Source organism: Rhinopithecus bieti, unplaced genomic scaffold (assembly GCF_001698545.2).
Source record: "Rhinopithecus bieti isolate Rb0 unplaced genomic scaffold, ASM169854v2 scaffold_6371, whole genome shotgun sequence".
In the NCBI taxonomy this organism is placed as follows: Eukaryota; Metazoa; Chordata; class Mammalia; order Primates; family Cercopithecidae; genus Rhinopithecus; species Rhinopithecus bieti.
This window is the reverse complement of record NW_016805121.1, coordinates 779,728-792,755: the sequence shown is the minus strand read 5'-3', so window position 1 is coordinate 792,755 and position 13,028 is coordinate 779,728. Positions and strand designations below refer to the sequence as shown.

The 13,028-nt window shown below is 37.1% G+C and overlaps 1 protein-coding gene across 1 annotated transcript; it reads left to right on the top strand.

The window, feature by feature from the left end:
• The first annotated feature begins 633 nt into the window (after window positions 1-633).
• LOC108529102 (tyrosine-protein kinase Fer-like) lies at window positions 634-7,574 on the top strand. The gene is made up of 3 exons (XM_017871203.1): window positions 634-792; window positions 6,151-6,273; window positions 7,351-7,574. Exons 1-3 carry the CDS (start codon window positions 702-704, stop codon window positions 7,491-7,493), a joined length of 357 nt encoding a protein of 118 aa, XP_017726692.1. The 5' UTR covers window positions 634-701; the 3' UTR covers window positions 7,494-7,574.
• Window positions 7,575-13,028: the final 5,454 nt, after the last annotated feature.

The window sequence follows — 13,028 nt, the reverse complement described above, 5'->3', positions numbered from 1 at the left end:
ATGGCTGGGATATAGTAAGTGATAGGGAGACTGGACAAGATGAGATGGGTGAGAGAGAGACAGGGCCAGATGCAGCAGAAAAAGAGTTGCCAACCTCTCTGGTACCTCAGCCACTTTCCAACCTTTGGGAAGCCCTAAGAATTGTCTACCAGAGTCTACTCAGTATCTGCTAGTCACATGCAGCTATTTAAATGTAACTAACTAAAAGTATATAAAAGGAAAAATTCAGTTTCTTGGTCACACTAACCACATTGCAGGTGTCCAGTAGCACATGTGGCAGATGGCTACTTTATTGGACCGTGCTGCTCTAGGAAAGCCAAAGGAGAAGTAATGCCAAGTTTGCTTAGCCTCTCCTCTGTAATTTTCTCTTTTAAAGCTAGAATCAGTGTTTTTCTATTTAAATGGAAATATATGTGGTACCTAGAAAACTAGCATGTGGCCTATTCCATATGCATATGTTCTCATGGATTTTTTTACCTATGACAGAAAAGATGAGGAGGACTGGTAAATCACAAGCATTCTTAACCTCATTATAAATACATTGCAAATGTAAAAATGCAAAGTGCGGAAATCATGAATGTGAAAGTGGCTTTCAATTTATTTTAATAGGCGTTTTCTATGTCTTATTGTAACCTAGGGACCTTGCTGCAAGAAACTGCCTGGTGGGTGAAAATAATGTTCTGAAAATCAGTGACTTTGGAATGTCTCGTCAAGAGGATGGTGGAGTGTATTCATCTTCTGGCTTAAAGCAGATTCCCATTAAATGGACAGCACCAGAAGCTCTTAATTACGGTAAGAATAGACCACTTTTTTTTTCTTGGTGGTAAAAATGAACGGCATCAGCACAAAACATTCACAAGCAAAATTTACAGGGGTAGCACAGAATGCAAGTTAGAGTGATTTAAGGATCAACACAAATGAGTGAATTTCATACCTTTTAATTTGTTGAAATTATTGATTAGATTTCTATATGTAACATTGCTATATTAAAAAGGTAGATATAAGTACTTTTAAATATGACTGTACATCTGAGAGGGTTTTTAATACCAAAAAATGACTTTGTAATAGATTATACACAGAGTAAGTGTTGCTGTGGCTCTAGACCATTTCTTTCAAATGTCTTATAATTGGTCCAATAACCTCATCTAATGTTAGGTTCCTAAAATATTAAGTCAATCAGTTCTGTAGTTTCTCACTCTGAAATCGACGTGGTTTCTTAGCATCTCAGTCTGTGGAACTGATATAAATCTTGAGCAAAGAAGGAGATGGGAATTATATTTTAAAACAGCAGGGATTTTTTTCACTTGAATTTTTATGTGTCATTGTAATTGAAAATAAATATAACTTGCATTATCTGTGGTTGGGATGAAATGGGCCATAACAAGATGAATGACAACTCAAGAATTTAAGAGAAAAAAAAAAAGAGTGTGCTTTAAGTGAAATTAGAAATTGACATTTTCATTAAGGGAAGCAGCATATGAGCCATGGCTTGGTGAGTGGGTATGGTATGTTTTGAATAAAAATGTAAAATGATTCTTTGTTGATTTAAAATGAAATATTACCTCATTATGGGAACTAATTTGTAAAGCATTTATAAATGCCTTAATTTAATTCGTAAATTAGAGAAAGCTTTTTTAAAAAATTGAGGTGAAATTCACATACCGTAAAATTAATTACTTTAAAGTGAACAATCATTGGCATTTAGTACAATTGACAATGTTGTATAACCAATACCTCTAGTTTCAAAACATTTTCATCATTCCAAAATAAAACCCTGTCCCCAGTAAGCATTCTCCCCCGCATTCTTCCATCCCCTCGCCCCCTAGTAGCCACCAATCTGCCTTTTATTTCTGTGGATTTACCTCTTCTGGGAATTTCATACAAGTGGAATTATGCAATATGTAATATCTTGTGTCTTGGCTTATTTTACTTAGCATAAGATTTTTGAGGTTCATCCATGTCATATGTATCAGTACTTCGTTCCTTTTTAGGACTGAATAATTCACTGTATGGATATACAACCATTTATCCATTTTTGTATATTTGGGCAGTTTTCAGTTATTCTGGGTATTTACTAGAAGTCATGGTAATTTTACATTTAACTTTTTGAGGAACCACCAAATGTTTTCCGGATAAAGTTTTGAATGGAATTGGTTTGGAAGTTGATTGGGGCTGACCCAGCTACCACAGATACTAACCCTCACCCTTAGTTTGTCTTTCAGTATGTCCGCAAGAGAGGTTCTTACGAGCTTTCTAGTGACTGCAAGCCAGTTCCACTATTTCTTAGAATCTAGAGAAAATGGCAGACCTGCTGTTTTCCATAGTGATTCCTCTCTGCGGTGATTTTTATTATTAACCCTAGGGTCAGATTATATTACTAAGGGGAATGATCACAGAATAAAAGATTATAATACTCATATTTACACAAAGGTTTTTGTTAGATGACAAAACATTTTCAAGCACTAAGGAAGCTGTAACTGGGTTTGGGAGTCCTTAAAGTCTTACCAGTAAAATCCAACTCTAGAATTTGCTCTCAACTCTGTTTGCCAGATTTTCTGTGTTATATAGCCTTTAAAAGTCCTCTTACTCTTAAACAGTTTTGCCAAGTAAAATTCTGCCTCTTGATCACAGTGTACTTTTTGAATTTCAAGCTGACTAAAGTGTTGTATTTACAAATTAAAGTTTCAATTCTGGATATATCTAACAGCCAGACCTAAAGCATTTTAAGTAATAAGGACAAGTCTAAAGAGTTTTTTAAATTGAGATAGGGTCTTACTTTGTCACCCAGGCTGGAGTGCGACGGCATAATCATGGCTCACTGCAGCCTCAACCTCCAGGGCTCAAGCGATCCTCCCACCTCAGCCTCTGGAGTAGCTGGGACTGCAAGCATGAGCCACTGCGCCCAGTCTCTGAAGATCCTTGATCTATAGTGAGGGACTTTTTTTAGTAGCCTTTAGTAAATTTTATAAAACATAGAACAATTTAGATGACAAGGAAGGAGAGATTTTGATATAGGAGACATTTGTAGTATTTATTACCCAGTCCAATGAGAGAGTTCCTGACTCTACAGGCCTTCTCCTAGCAACCCAGAGAAGTTTACTTTCCACAGACTAAAATTACTGAAGATTGACTCTAAATCCTAGTGTGGGTTTTTTTTTGTTTTTTGTTTTTTGTTTTTTCTCTAAGATGGGGTTTTGCTGTCTCCCAGGCTGGAGCGCAGCAGTGCGATCTAAGCTCACTGCAACCTCTGCCTTCTGGGTTCAAGCAATTCTCCTGTCTCAGCCTCCCCAGTAGCTGGGACTACAGGTGCCCACCACCACGCCCAGCTAATTTTTGTACTTTTAGTAGAGACAGGGTTTCACTATATTGGTCAGGCTAGTCTCAAACTCCTGACCTCAAGTGATCCACCCGCCTAAGCCTCCCAAGGTGCTGGGATTACAGGCGTGAGCCACCGTGCCCAATCCAATACTTCTTTCATATGTGAAAGTAGTATATACTCTTTCTTCACTCTTGTCTCAGAATGGGTGAAACACTCAAGTCTCCCATGTAGTATGGGGTTGGGGCAGATGAACAAAACCTCCAGTCCAAGGAACCTCTCTGAAATTGTCTTAGGGCCATAGAGCCATGATCATGCCACTATACTCCAGCTTGGGCAACAGAGTGAGACCCTGTCTCAAGAAAAGTGGGGGGTGGACATAGAATTAAACCTGTTGTCACTGCTTTATCATAAGTGTTGTTTTTGTATATTTGGCTTAAAAAAAAAAAAAAGCAATACTAAAGGGCCTTCCCAGCCCTATTGCTAGCCAGATCATTCTCCTTCCTAGATGAAAATACTCTTGATACAGTCTCATACTTTTCTCATAAATGGCTGAGAAATCTTTTTGTATATGTCTCTCTCATATACTTTTTTTAAAAAAAAATACAAAATGGTAGAATACTCAAAGCCTGTTTGGCATGTATTGCTACCATCCTTATTGACAGTTGTCACCAAAGGTACTATTTTTATAAAGGGAAAATAGAATACTGATCTCCAACTAAGAAATCATCTATTTATCGTCAATTATTGAACAGAAATTTTCCTTTTGTCACCTGGGTATTTGGAGCTGATATATCCTCTAATTAGTTATATTAGCATGATGTAACTAAGTACTGTGAAATGGGAGGGAGGCAGAATTTTTGGTGAGCAGATTTCCCAACCAGTTATGCCATTAGCTGCATGACCCTGGCAAGCCATCTACTACTCTACGTAATTTCCTCATTTGTAAGATAAGAACGATAGGACCTTTTCCCTATAGAGTATTGTGAAGATCAAATGAGACATAGAAAAGTAGCAAAATTCTATACAATTGTAAGTTACTCTTGGTCTGTTAAAATTACCCAACAAAACCAGGTTCAAAGATCCAAGTTTAAGAGCTAGGTTATAAGCTTTCACATCTGAAGTATGATCTTGATTTATATGTAATATATGTCTTTATTGATCTCTGCCCAGATACCTTACAAAATAAGATACGAGTCTGTATAACCTACGTTTTCTTAAAGAATTAGTCTTAACTTGTAGCCATAGAATGACTTTCATGAAAAGTATTAAATTACTGAATGCCAAGCATGAAATGAGTTGATAGGCAGACAAGAAAATTAATCTTCCTCCCAAGAATGTCCATAATTACTGTCTACGAAGAAGGAAGCTAATTCACACAGCTGGAGCTGATAATCAGTTAGTTAGTACAACCCCACTCTGATGTCAGAGCAGTTATTATGGCAGGCATACTCTTGTTTTCACTAAGTACCTTTATTTATTTATTTATTTATTTATTTATTTTAAGAAAGGCCATCCTATTTTAAAGTAACTTGACAGTTTTGGAGGAGGAGCATTTATAAATCCTGCAGTGGCAGAGTTAAGACAGGAAACTACCTGAAGGATAGAAAATGAAATAATTTAAGAAATTTTTAACACCACTGTCAATGGAGTTTAGTTATGATAGTGTATGTAAAAGTAAGTGAAAAATACAAATATGTTGGGAACATCTTGGAAACTCAGCTTCTTGGAGAGGCTGGAGATTGGCAAAGACTGATCCACTTCCCCTCGTTGATTAGAAGATACCTTGTGCTGGTTTGTATCCCTGTGCTTCTCTAGGAGACTACCAAAAACATTCTAAGAGCTTAGCTCATGTAGCTCAGTAAAACAGGCACACCCAGATATTTCAACAAAACAAGGCACCATGTAATTTAAAGACGTTTTTATTGGCCAGCTATGTTAATTTCCACTGTTTAAAACACACAAAAATATTTTTTGTCAATGAAACTATCAGTGGAGAAAATGAGGCCTTTAAGCGTATGAGAACCTCTGTAAACAGCAATGAGTGAGAAATGAAGAAACTTGCCTCATTGCTTTACGTTTGTTTGTAATTTTAATGGAAAGAAAACGAAGCAGCGTAAGACAAAATTGCAGGAATCCAACTTGGTTAATCTCCTAGGATTGATATGTAAAAGTTTTTTATATAAACCATCTATCTCATTCAGATACTCAGATACCACAGGGAAAGTAAGCTTGCACACTGGCTGAATATTAATTCTTGGGGGGAGGGAGAGTGATTTGGAAGCTGGTTTGATTAAACTAGCAGCCTGAAGAATATTTATTTAATTGGTAATATTACTAGACCTGGAATATAAAACCAGTAAAGAGAATAGGAAGACTGCATATCGAACTCCTTTGGTAAGTTTAAATACAGTCATGTGTCGCTTAGTGACAGGGATACACTCTGAGAAATGCGTCATTAGGCAGTTTCATCATTCCATGATCATAGGGTATACTTACAGAAACCTAGATGATATAGCCTACTACACATCTAGGCTACAAACCTGTATAGCATGTTACTGTATTGAATACTACACGTCATTTTAACACAATGGTAAGTTTTTGTGTATCTAGACATAGAAAAAGTAATGTGTTATGTGACATTACCATGGCGACCACATCACTAGGCAATAGGAGTTTTTCAGCTCCATTATAATAGGACCATTGTAATATATGTGCTCCATCATTGACCAAACATTATGTGGTACGTGACTGACACAGACATACATAACAGGAAGGGTCGCCTACTTGTCTACTGTGCCTCACTAGGGTTGTGGTTGTTGTTACCCTTCCAGGGAGATACAGTTCAGAGAGTGACGTGTGGAGCTTTGGCATCCTTCTCTGGGAGACCTTCAGCTTAGGGGTTTGTCCGTACCCTGGAATGACCAATCAACAAGCAAGAGAGCAAGTAGAAAGAGGTGAGCCAAATACATTCATTGTTAGTGTTCATGCCCAGCCCCAGGGGTAGGCGGTGCTTACAGTGTGTCTGCTTGAGGAGAGGGGTGTTAAATACTGTTCGGCTGTATTATGAGACCATCTCTGGGGTTCAGAAGCAGATTTATCTAACATCTCTGCTCTTTACTTATATATCCAAACCCTTTAAAGGATTTCAATACAAGAGAGAGGTATATAGGCTTTTCTTCCACCCTTTCGCTGTCTGGCAGGATTGTGCTGTTCACTGTCGTTAAGAGAAATAGGGTGGTGTTTCTCAAACTCTTGTATTCTATGCCAGATAAACCTCCTTTTAAATAATACTCCAAATTGAAATGTAGTTAGTCTTCAGGAAGTTTTTGAGAATGTGACAACATTGTAGCACTTCTGAAGAAACCCTTTGGGGTTCCTAGACCGCGGATGGGAATAACTAAGTAATGGTGACATGCTTGCATGCGCTTGTGTTGTGTACAGTCTCGACAAAAAGAAGCTCATGATAAAATACAATGCCCTAATGTCTGGGCCCCAGTGAGGGGCGTGGGTGTAGGAAGATGCCTTTCTAACTAACTTCCTATCTTCTCTTACCTCTCACACACTACCCAATGCACTGCTGAAATACTGCCAAGCAACAGACTGTAAAAGAATATGACTCATATTCATTTTTATTTCCCTATTGAATTCACATTTACAAAATCCTCATCTTCTCTTCATCTTGAAAAACATAGGTTGTAGAGATGATTTTTTAAAACTGCTCACAGCATCTAGTTCTGAAAGTGAATACTTAGAGCAACTAAAATATGCATTTGTATGTATCTTACATCAGACTTTCTGAGAAATGAACAAATAAAAAAATGTTCTTTGAATTAGAAGTCTACCACTCTGTAATATTGAATTCTGCATCACCTGTAGAAAATAAAAAATCAACTTCCCCAGAAATGGATGTTTTGTTTCCATATAACTACAACATAAGGTACTAAAAGTTAATAACTGCATAATGCCCTGTGTGAACATCTGTATCTTATGTCCATTCTAAATTCTCTGTTCTCCTTCTCTTGGGTCTTCAGGATACCGGATGTCAGCTCCCCAGAACTGCCCAGAGGATATTTCTAAAATCATGATGAAGTGTTGGGATTATAAACCTGAAAATCGCCCTAAGTTCAGTGAACTTCAGAAAGAGCTCACTATCATCAAGAAAAAAGTCACATAGTGACAGGATGGCGCCAAACCCAGCCTCCAGCAGAGTAATGTTATTGTCCTCATTAACAATGAATTTATACCACATTACCTTTGACAGTCTTCTACCATTTTTTTTTATTAACTGGGTGTTTTAAAAGTATGTTCCACTTGTAAAAAGTCAAACGCAAATTTGTTAAAGAAATAGGCAGTCCTACCAAGGGCTTTCTTAGCTAACCATAGCAATCCTACCATTTCAGGCCATTGCAAATGGAAAAGCACAGGCTTCTAAGTGTGTGAAGGATAAAAGATCTATCCTTTTCACACCTTGTTTCTACTTCAGGCACAGTTTGTGGGCTGCCATCCTATGCCACAGACCCTACTCAGTTGGTGCTATAAACAGTATTGGTAATGCCATGTTTGCAGTACATATTCCAACCACAGCTGGCTTTCTCCTCTGCCAAAGCAAGATTATATTTGTAAACAGATTTTTATATTGGGAATTATTTGGACCTCCTGAGGTTTTTCTTTTCTTTCTCGCCAGGTATAAGCCCAATGTAAGAATCATCATGCTCCTACATTATTCGTAAGGTTGTCATTTTCCTCCTCCTTTATCTGGGCATCAGAAAACAATGCACATCGGCCGGGCACTGTGGCTCACCCCTGTAATCCCAGGCACGAGGATTACATGTCTGGGATTACAGGCGTGAGCCACAGTGCCCAGCCCCCTCCCTACTTTGGGAGGCCAAGGTGGGCGGATAACCTGAGGTCAGGAGTTCAAGACCAGCCTGGCTTACATGGTGAAACCCTGTCTCTACTAAAAAAAAACACACACACACCACAATGCATGAAACATCGTTAAAGTTAGAGTTGAGGCAGTTGCCTTTCAAGGATGTTATAGAGAACTGTGAAGCAAGAAACAGGTTTGAACAGGAGGGTGGGCTGGAGAAAAGAGCAGCTAGAATGATTATCAAAAGTAAAGAAGAAAGTGAAAATATAAAACCACCTTATCAGAGTTATGGCTTTATAAACACACATTCACATATTCTATTCTAAAAACACATAATACGTATTCTATTTTATGGTCTAAATTTACCAAAAAGGTCCTGAGAAAAGTTTCAGGAATTCATAAAGTCCTCTTAATGGCAACAAAAATTTTGAGAGAAACTGCAAAGCACAAATCCACAGAAATAACAGCATACTTTCGGTTAAGCATCTTCACCTTAGAGGGGGCATTCCAAAATGTAATTTCCTTTATTTCTACCAGTTTTTAGAGCTGTCAGAATTTCATGGTTCTAGTTCACCAATACATTCACGTGTGTACATGTGCGCACACACACTACCAAGGTGCAAGACAGATGTGAATGAAGTAGGCAGTCTAGAAGTCAGGTGAATATTAATGAGAAAGATGACATAGGGACAGCCCTCCCATTTCTACTTCCACCTTCAATGACCCTTATACTGCCCCCTGGACATTCTTACCATTAGCTGGCAGGTATACGAGCATAGTGCTGAAGATGTCTCGTGGATAAAATCTAACTCAGTTGAAAGTAGGATTCTGTATCTTAACTCTTATCTAGGGAACTAACTGCACGATGTGTATATAGTCGCCTCTCAGGATAATACATATATAGAAGATGGTCATGCTCAGGGCTAAATATGTTCTGGAAGCCTTTTATAAGTTCTCAGGCCTGTGTCCTGGTAAACATCACCTTAGTGATTATTTGGTCTGCATTCATTGGAAGAGCTTAGGGATAGAAAATTCCTCCTGCCCTCTCCAGCTGTTTGCTGCCTGTACCATCGCACAGAACTCACACCAGTACTTTAAATTTAGATTATGAAAGATAATACTGAAGAGAAAAGTGACTTGTATCTGTCATTTCAATCTCCTTGCGAATTTCATACATATTTAATGATTAGTACATTCAGACTAAAGGGAACTTTCTTTTGATGGCACATACTATGATAAATCAAAGCACAGACTCAGAAGTGCTTACCAGCCTTCAAAAGTAAGAGTAAAATAGGATATTCCTACCCCCTTTTTTTTTTTTTTTTTTTAGTATTTCTAAGTGACTCTCTATAATATTCTTTGTCTGTTTAAAGAAAACAGCCTCCCATCACATAGTGGCTTCATGCTAAGCTCCTAGCAGGAAGAGAAAATGATGTTTTTGGCTTTAGTTTTATGAACAAGATCAAAAGCTTAATCCTGGCATTCTGGTGTAAAGAAGGAGCACAGCATTGATATTTCACTCATCCAGGCTGTTACAATTTGCAGTTCGCATCATTACTCTGTGCTTAAATTTAAAAAGCTTTTCAAAACATCGTGACATGTGTAGCATTTAAATTCCATTTTATTCTTTGTCCTAAAGCAGACAGTGGTATAGTTCAAGATTAATAACTTATTGGGAGTCTCTCAGTCATATAGAATATTAAATTTAATATAGGCACATGCAGTAAGAAAAACTAATGCAAACAATTTTTCACGTTAGTTTTGTTGTGCTTGAAGCATAATTTATTCATCCCTTCTGTCACTGGTAATTATTGGAATTATGTGCTTTAGGAGGCTAATCCATGCCCAAGAAGCACACACATACTGTTCAGAATGTGCAAGTTGATGTAGGGAAAGGAAGCTTCAGAAATGTACAAAATCCTGTGATTTGTTTAGTAAGAAAAGAGTTGTAACCAAAATTTCTTCTGGTCTGGATGTAATTAGTCCAGTCACAAATCTTTGTGTTAATGGATTATTCAAGAGTTATATATTATATATCACTACTGCATAGTTCCTCTCATAAGTCCTTAAATTTATTAAAATAAGGGGAGGTAAACACAAGCAGTCTGTCTCTGGCTGGTGTCTTTCTACCTTGAATCACTAACGGGCCTTTATGAGAAAGTTTAGGTTGTCCATCATTTTACAAGGAAAGACATTTTTCACTGTTAAATTAACATTTATTACCAACGTGTGAAACCTAAAATTAATTTTGTATCCCATGTAATCTAAGGCCAAAGCCAACATATTCTTTCTCTTCCGGGAAAATAAAATGGACAGGTTTTATTTAAACTTTCAGAAACTGAAGCTTTATTCCGCCCATCCTGCCACGAGACCACCAGTGAAAGATCTCATGTGATTGTTTCTCTTTTATCTCCCAAATGTAATGTAGGCAATAAAATTCTCCTTCCACAACTCACTGTTTTATTACAAATACAATATTATTGAAACATCTTATTAGCAGATAAGTGTAGACCAGGAGCCTAATTGTTTTGGGTATTTTCAGTGCACATTTCACAATTGTTTTTCATTTTAGGATTGTTTTGAGAAGAAAACAAAATATTTTGTCATTGAAATAGTTTTAATTTCCTTTAAACCATAATTTGGTTTTTGTATCTATATTATATTCAATTCAGTTTTCCCATAGAACTTTTCTGAAGATTGGCTAGTACCACAAAATAACTATGGCTTCACAATACTAGTGTTAGATTATGTCAAGAAGAAAGCGTTTTAGTTACAATATACACTACCCACTGAGGACCTTGTAGTGGGATAAACAAAAATTAAAATGCAGTAATCCAAATAAATTATAAAGTAACAGTACAAATATCTGAATCATAAGTCACTTCAGTCACACCACTTTATAATTAATTCTTGTGAGTCATCAGATGGAAGAATGTACCTGAAAACCTTACTTAGTATACTCTGTGTACACTGTTTAATGGCCATGCATGTTTTCAAGATTGATATTTTCTGAAAAAGGGTTCTTTGCCTCAGCCCTCTTCTTTTTACATATACTCCCTTTATCATTGATATTTTAGATGTTTCTTATCAACAAAATTGGCTGCCTGTGGTTAGTACTATGAGTCCTGGCAAGACTTGCTTTTGCATTTCGGAAGCCAGACCCTCCTACAAAACAGAACAGTGCAAAATAAGCAGCGGAGAGACAGACAATTGGAAAAGACATGTTTTCTTTAGGTATTAATATCTTAATTAAATGGAATCAGATTTTATATGAAAATGAGTTTATATTACATTTCCATTATACTGTTAAGTTAGTGTGAAAGTTTACCATCAAAATAGTGTTACTTCTTTTATGACTCTGATTTGCTTATACATATCAGAATGTTCATTAAATGTTTTAATTTCATTTATTTTCCTATGTTTTGATTAGTTTCACATCAAGTCTGAATACTGTATATTTTGGAAGAATCCAAAACCACATATGATGATACTCTGATTTTAAAAGTCAGGATTTCATATACCAAGAATGACCTACTTAAAGGAGATTTTGCTACACTCTTAGAGTCCCAAAAATTCCCCTTTTAAAAAAATGCTGTCCTATAGAAGGTGTATAAACTATACCTTAGTCATAATTCAATTTAATGAAATACTACCCCATTAAAAACCATCCTCCTGCCTCATACCAGTTCAGAGATTATATTCTGAACTTTTAGTGTAGGCATTAGGAATCACTTAGCCACCTAATAAGGACTCAGATTCTTGGGTGGTAGAAAAATCCTGGTATGCTAGATTCTTAGTCACTTTAAACTGCATAGAAGTAATGAGCATAGGCTTCAGTATATTTAATAAGGTGCTGAGGCAGCAGATTCAAATGCAAAAGAGGGAGGAACCAGTTATTCCAAGGCAGGATGATGCACCCCCACACAGAGTGTAGAAAAATTAAAGTGAAACAAAGATTTGGACAATGGCGTTAGGAAGCCTGAGGAGAACATGCTACAGGGCCAGATCCTGTCCTGTGGAAAATAAAAAAGATCAGCAGAACTAAAACAAAAGCAGTCATCCCCAGTGTGTGGGCCTTAGCGAGAGTAAACCAAATACCTCTCATTGTGTTAGGAGCAGTGTTATATTCCCAGCTCAGAGATGATTGTGTGCTGGGCAATGCTTATTATTTTCCCAACTAATGCATTTGGTCATATGTATTCCAGTTTTTCAAAGACACTACCCAAAGTCTCTTTACACTTACACTGGTTATATTTAATATTTCTTAAGCTAAGATCACTGATTATCCACACATTATTAGAAATCTTTGGTTACAGTGAAGCTAAAGTCTCCGAAATGAGACTACACTTAGATCAGCCCTATTTCACCTTTGGACTAACGTTGACTAAATGGCTCCTAGAGTTATCCACAGAGGGAGCTTACTATGATGAGAGCTACTGTGGGGAAACATAGTATTCAACAGAGAAATGGAAGAATACAAGTAGCAGTGCTCCTTGTCTTCAGTAACATTTGAGGGAAAGGAATCTAGAAACCCTAAAGCTAGTCATGGTGCCTAAGGTAAGACACAAAAAGAAAGAGACATCCAGAAAGGAAGGTTGAAAGGAAATGAAGGGCAGTAACAAAGCACCAATGTGAAATGACCCAAAGCCAACAATAAAGGCAACAACAATGAGGGAAACTAACCCTCACAAAGGGTTTGAGGAGCTTCCTGCTATGTGTCCTTAAACAGTGCATGCCTTTTAAGTCTCTACAACACTTGTTTCAAGGGCATCGAATTGGACATTGGTTTAATTTTCCCTATGCTCCCTATAATCTCAGGAGGTAACCATTGTTTAACCA

What these genes read in the sequence shown, in the direction of transcription:
- LOC108529102 (XM_017871203.1), top strand. Translation starts at nt 702, where the DNA reads ATGTCTCGTCAAGAGGATGGTGGAGTGTATTCATCTTCTGGCTTAAAG. An exon ending in ACCAGAAGCTCTTAATTACG is followed by an intron (nt 793 to 6,150) that starts GTAAGAATAGAC and finishes TTACCCTTCCAG; the next exon opens with GGAGATACAGTTCAGAGAGT. An exon ending in AAGAGAGCAAGTAGAAAGAG is followed by an intron (nt 6,274 to 7,350) that starts GTGAGCCAAATA and finishes TTGGGTCTTCAG; the next exon opens with GATACCGGATGTCAGCTCCC.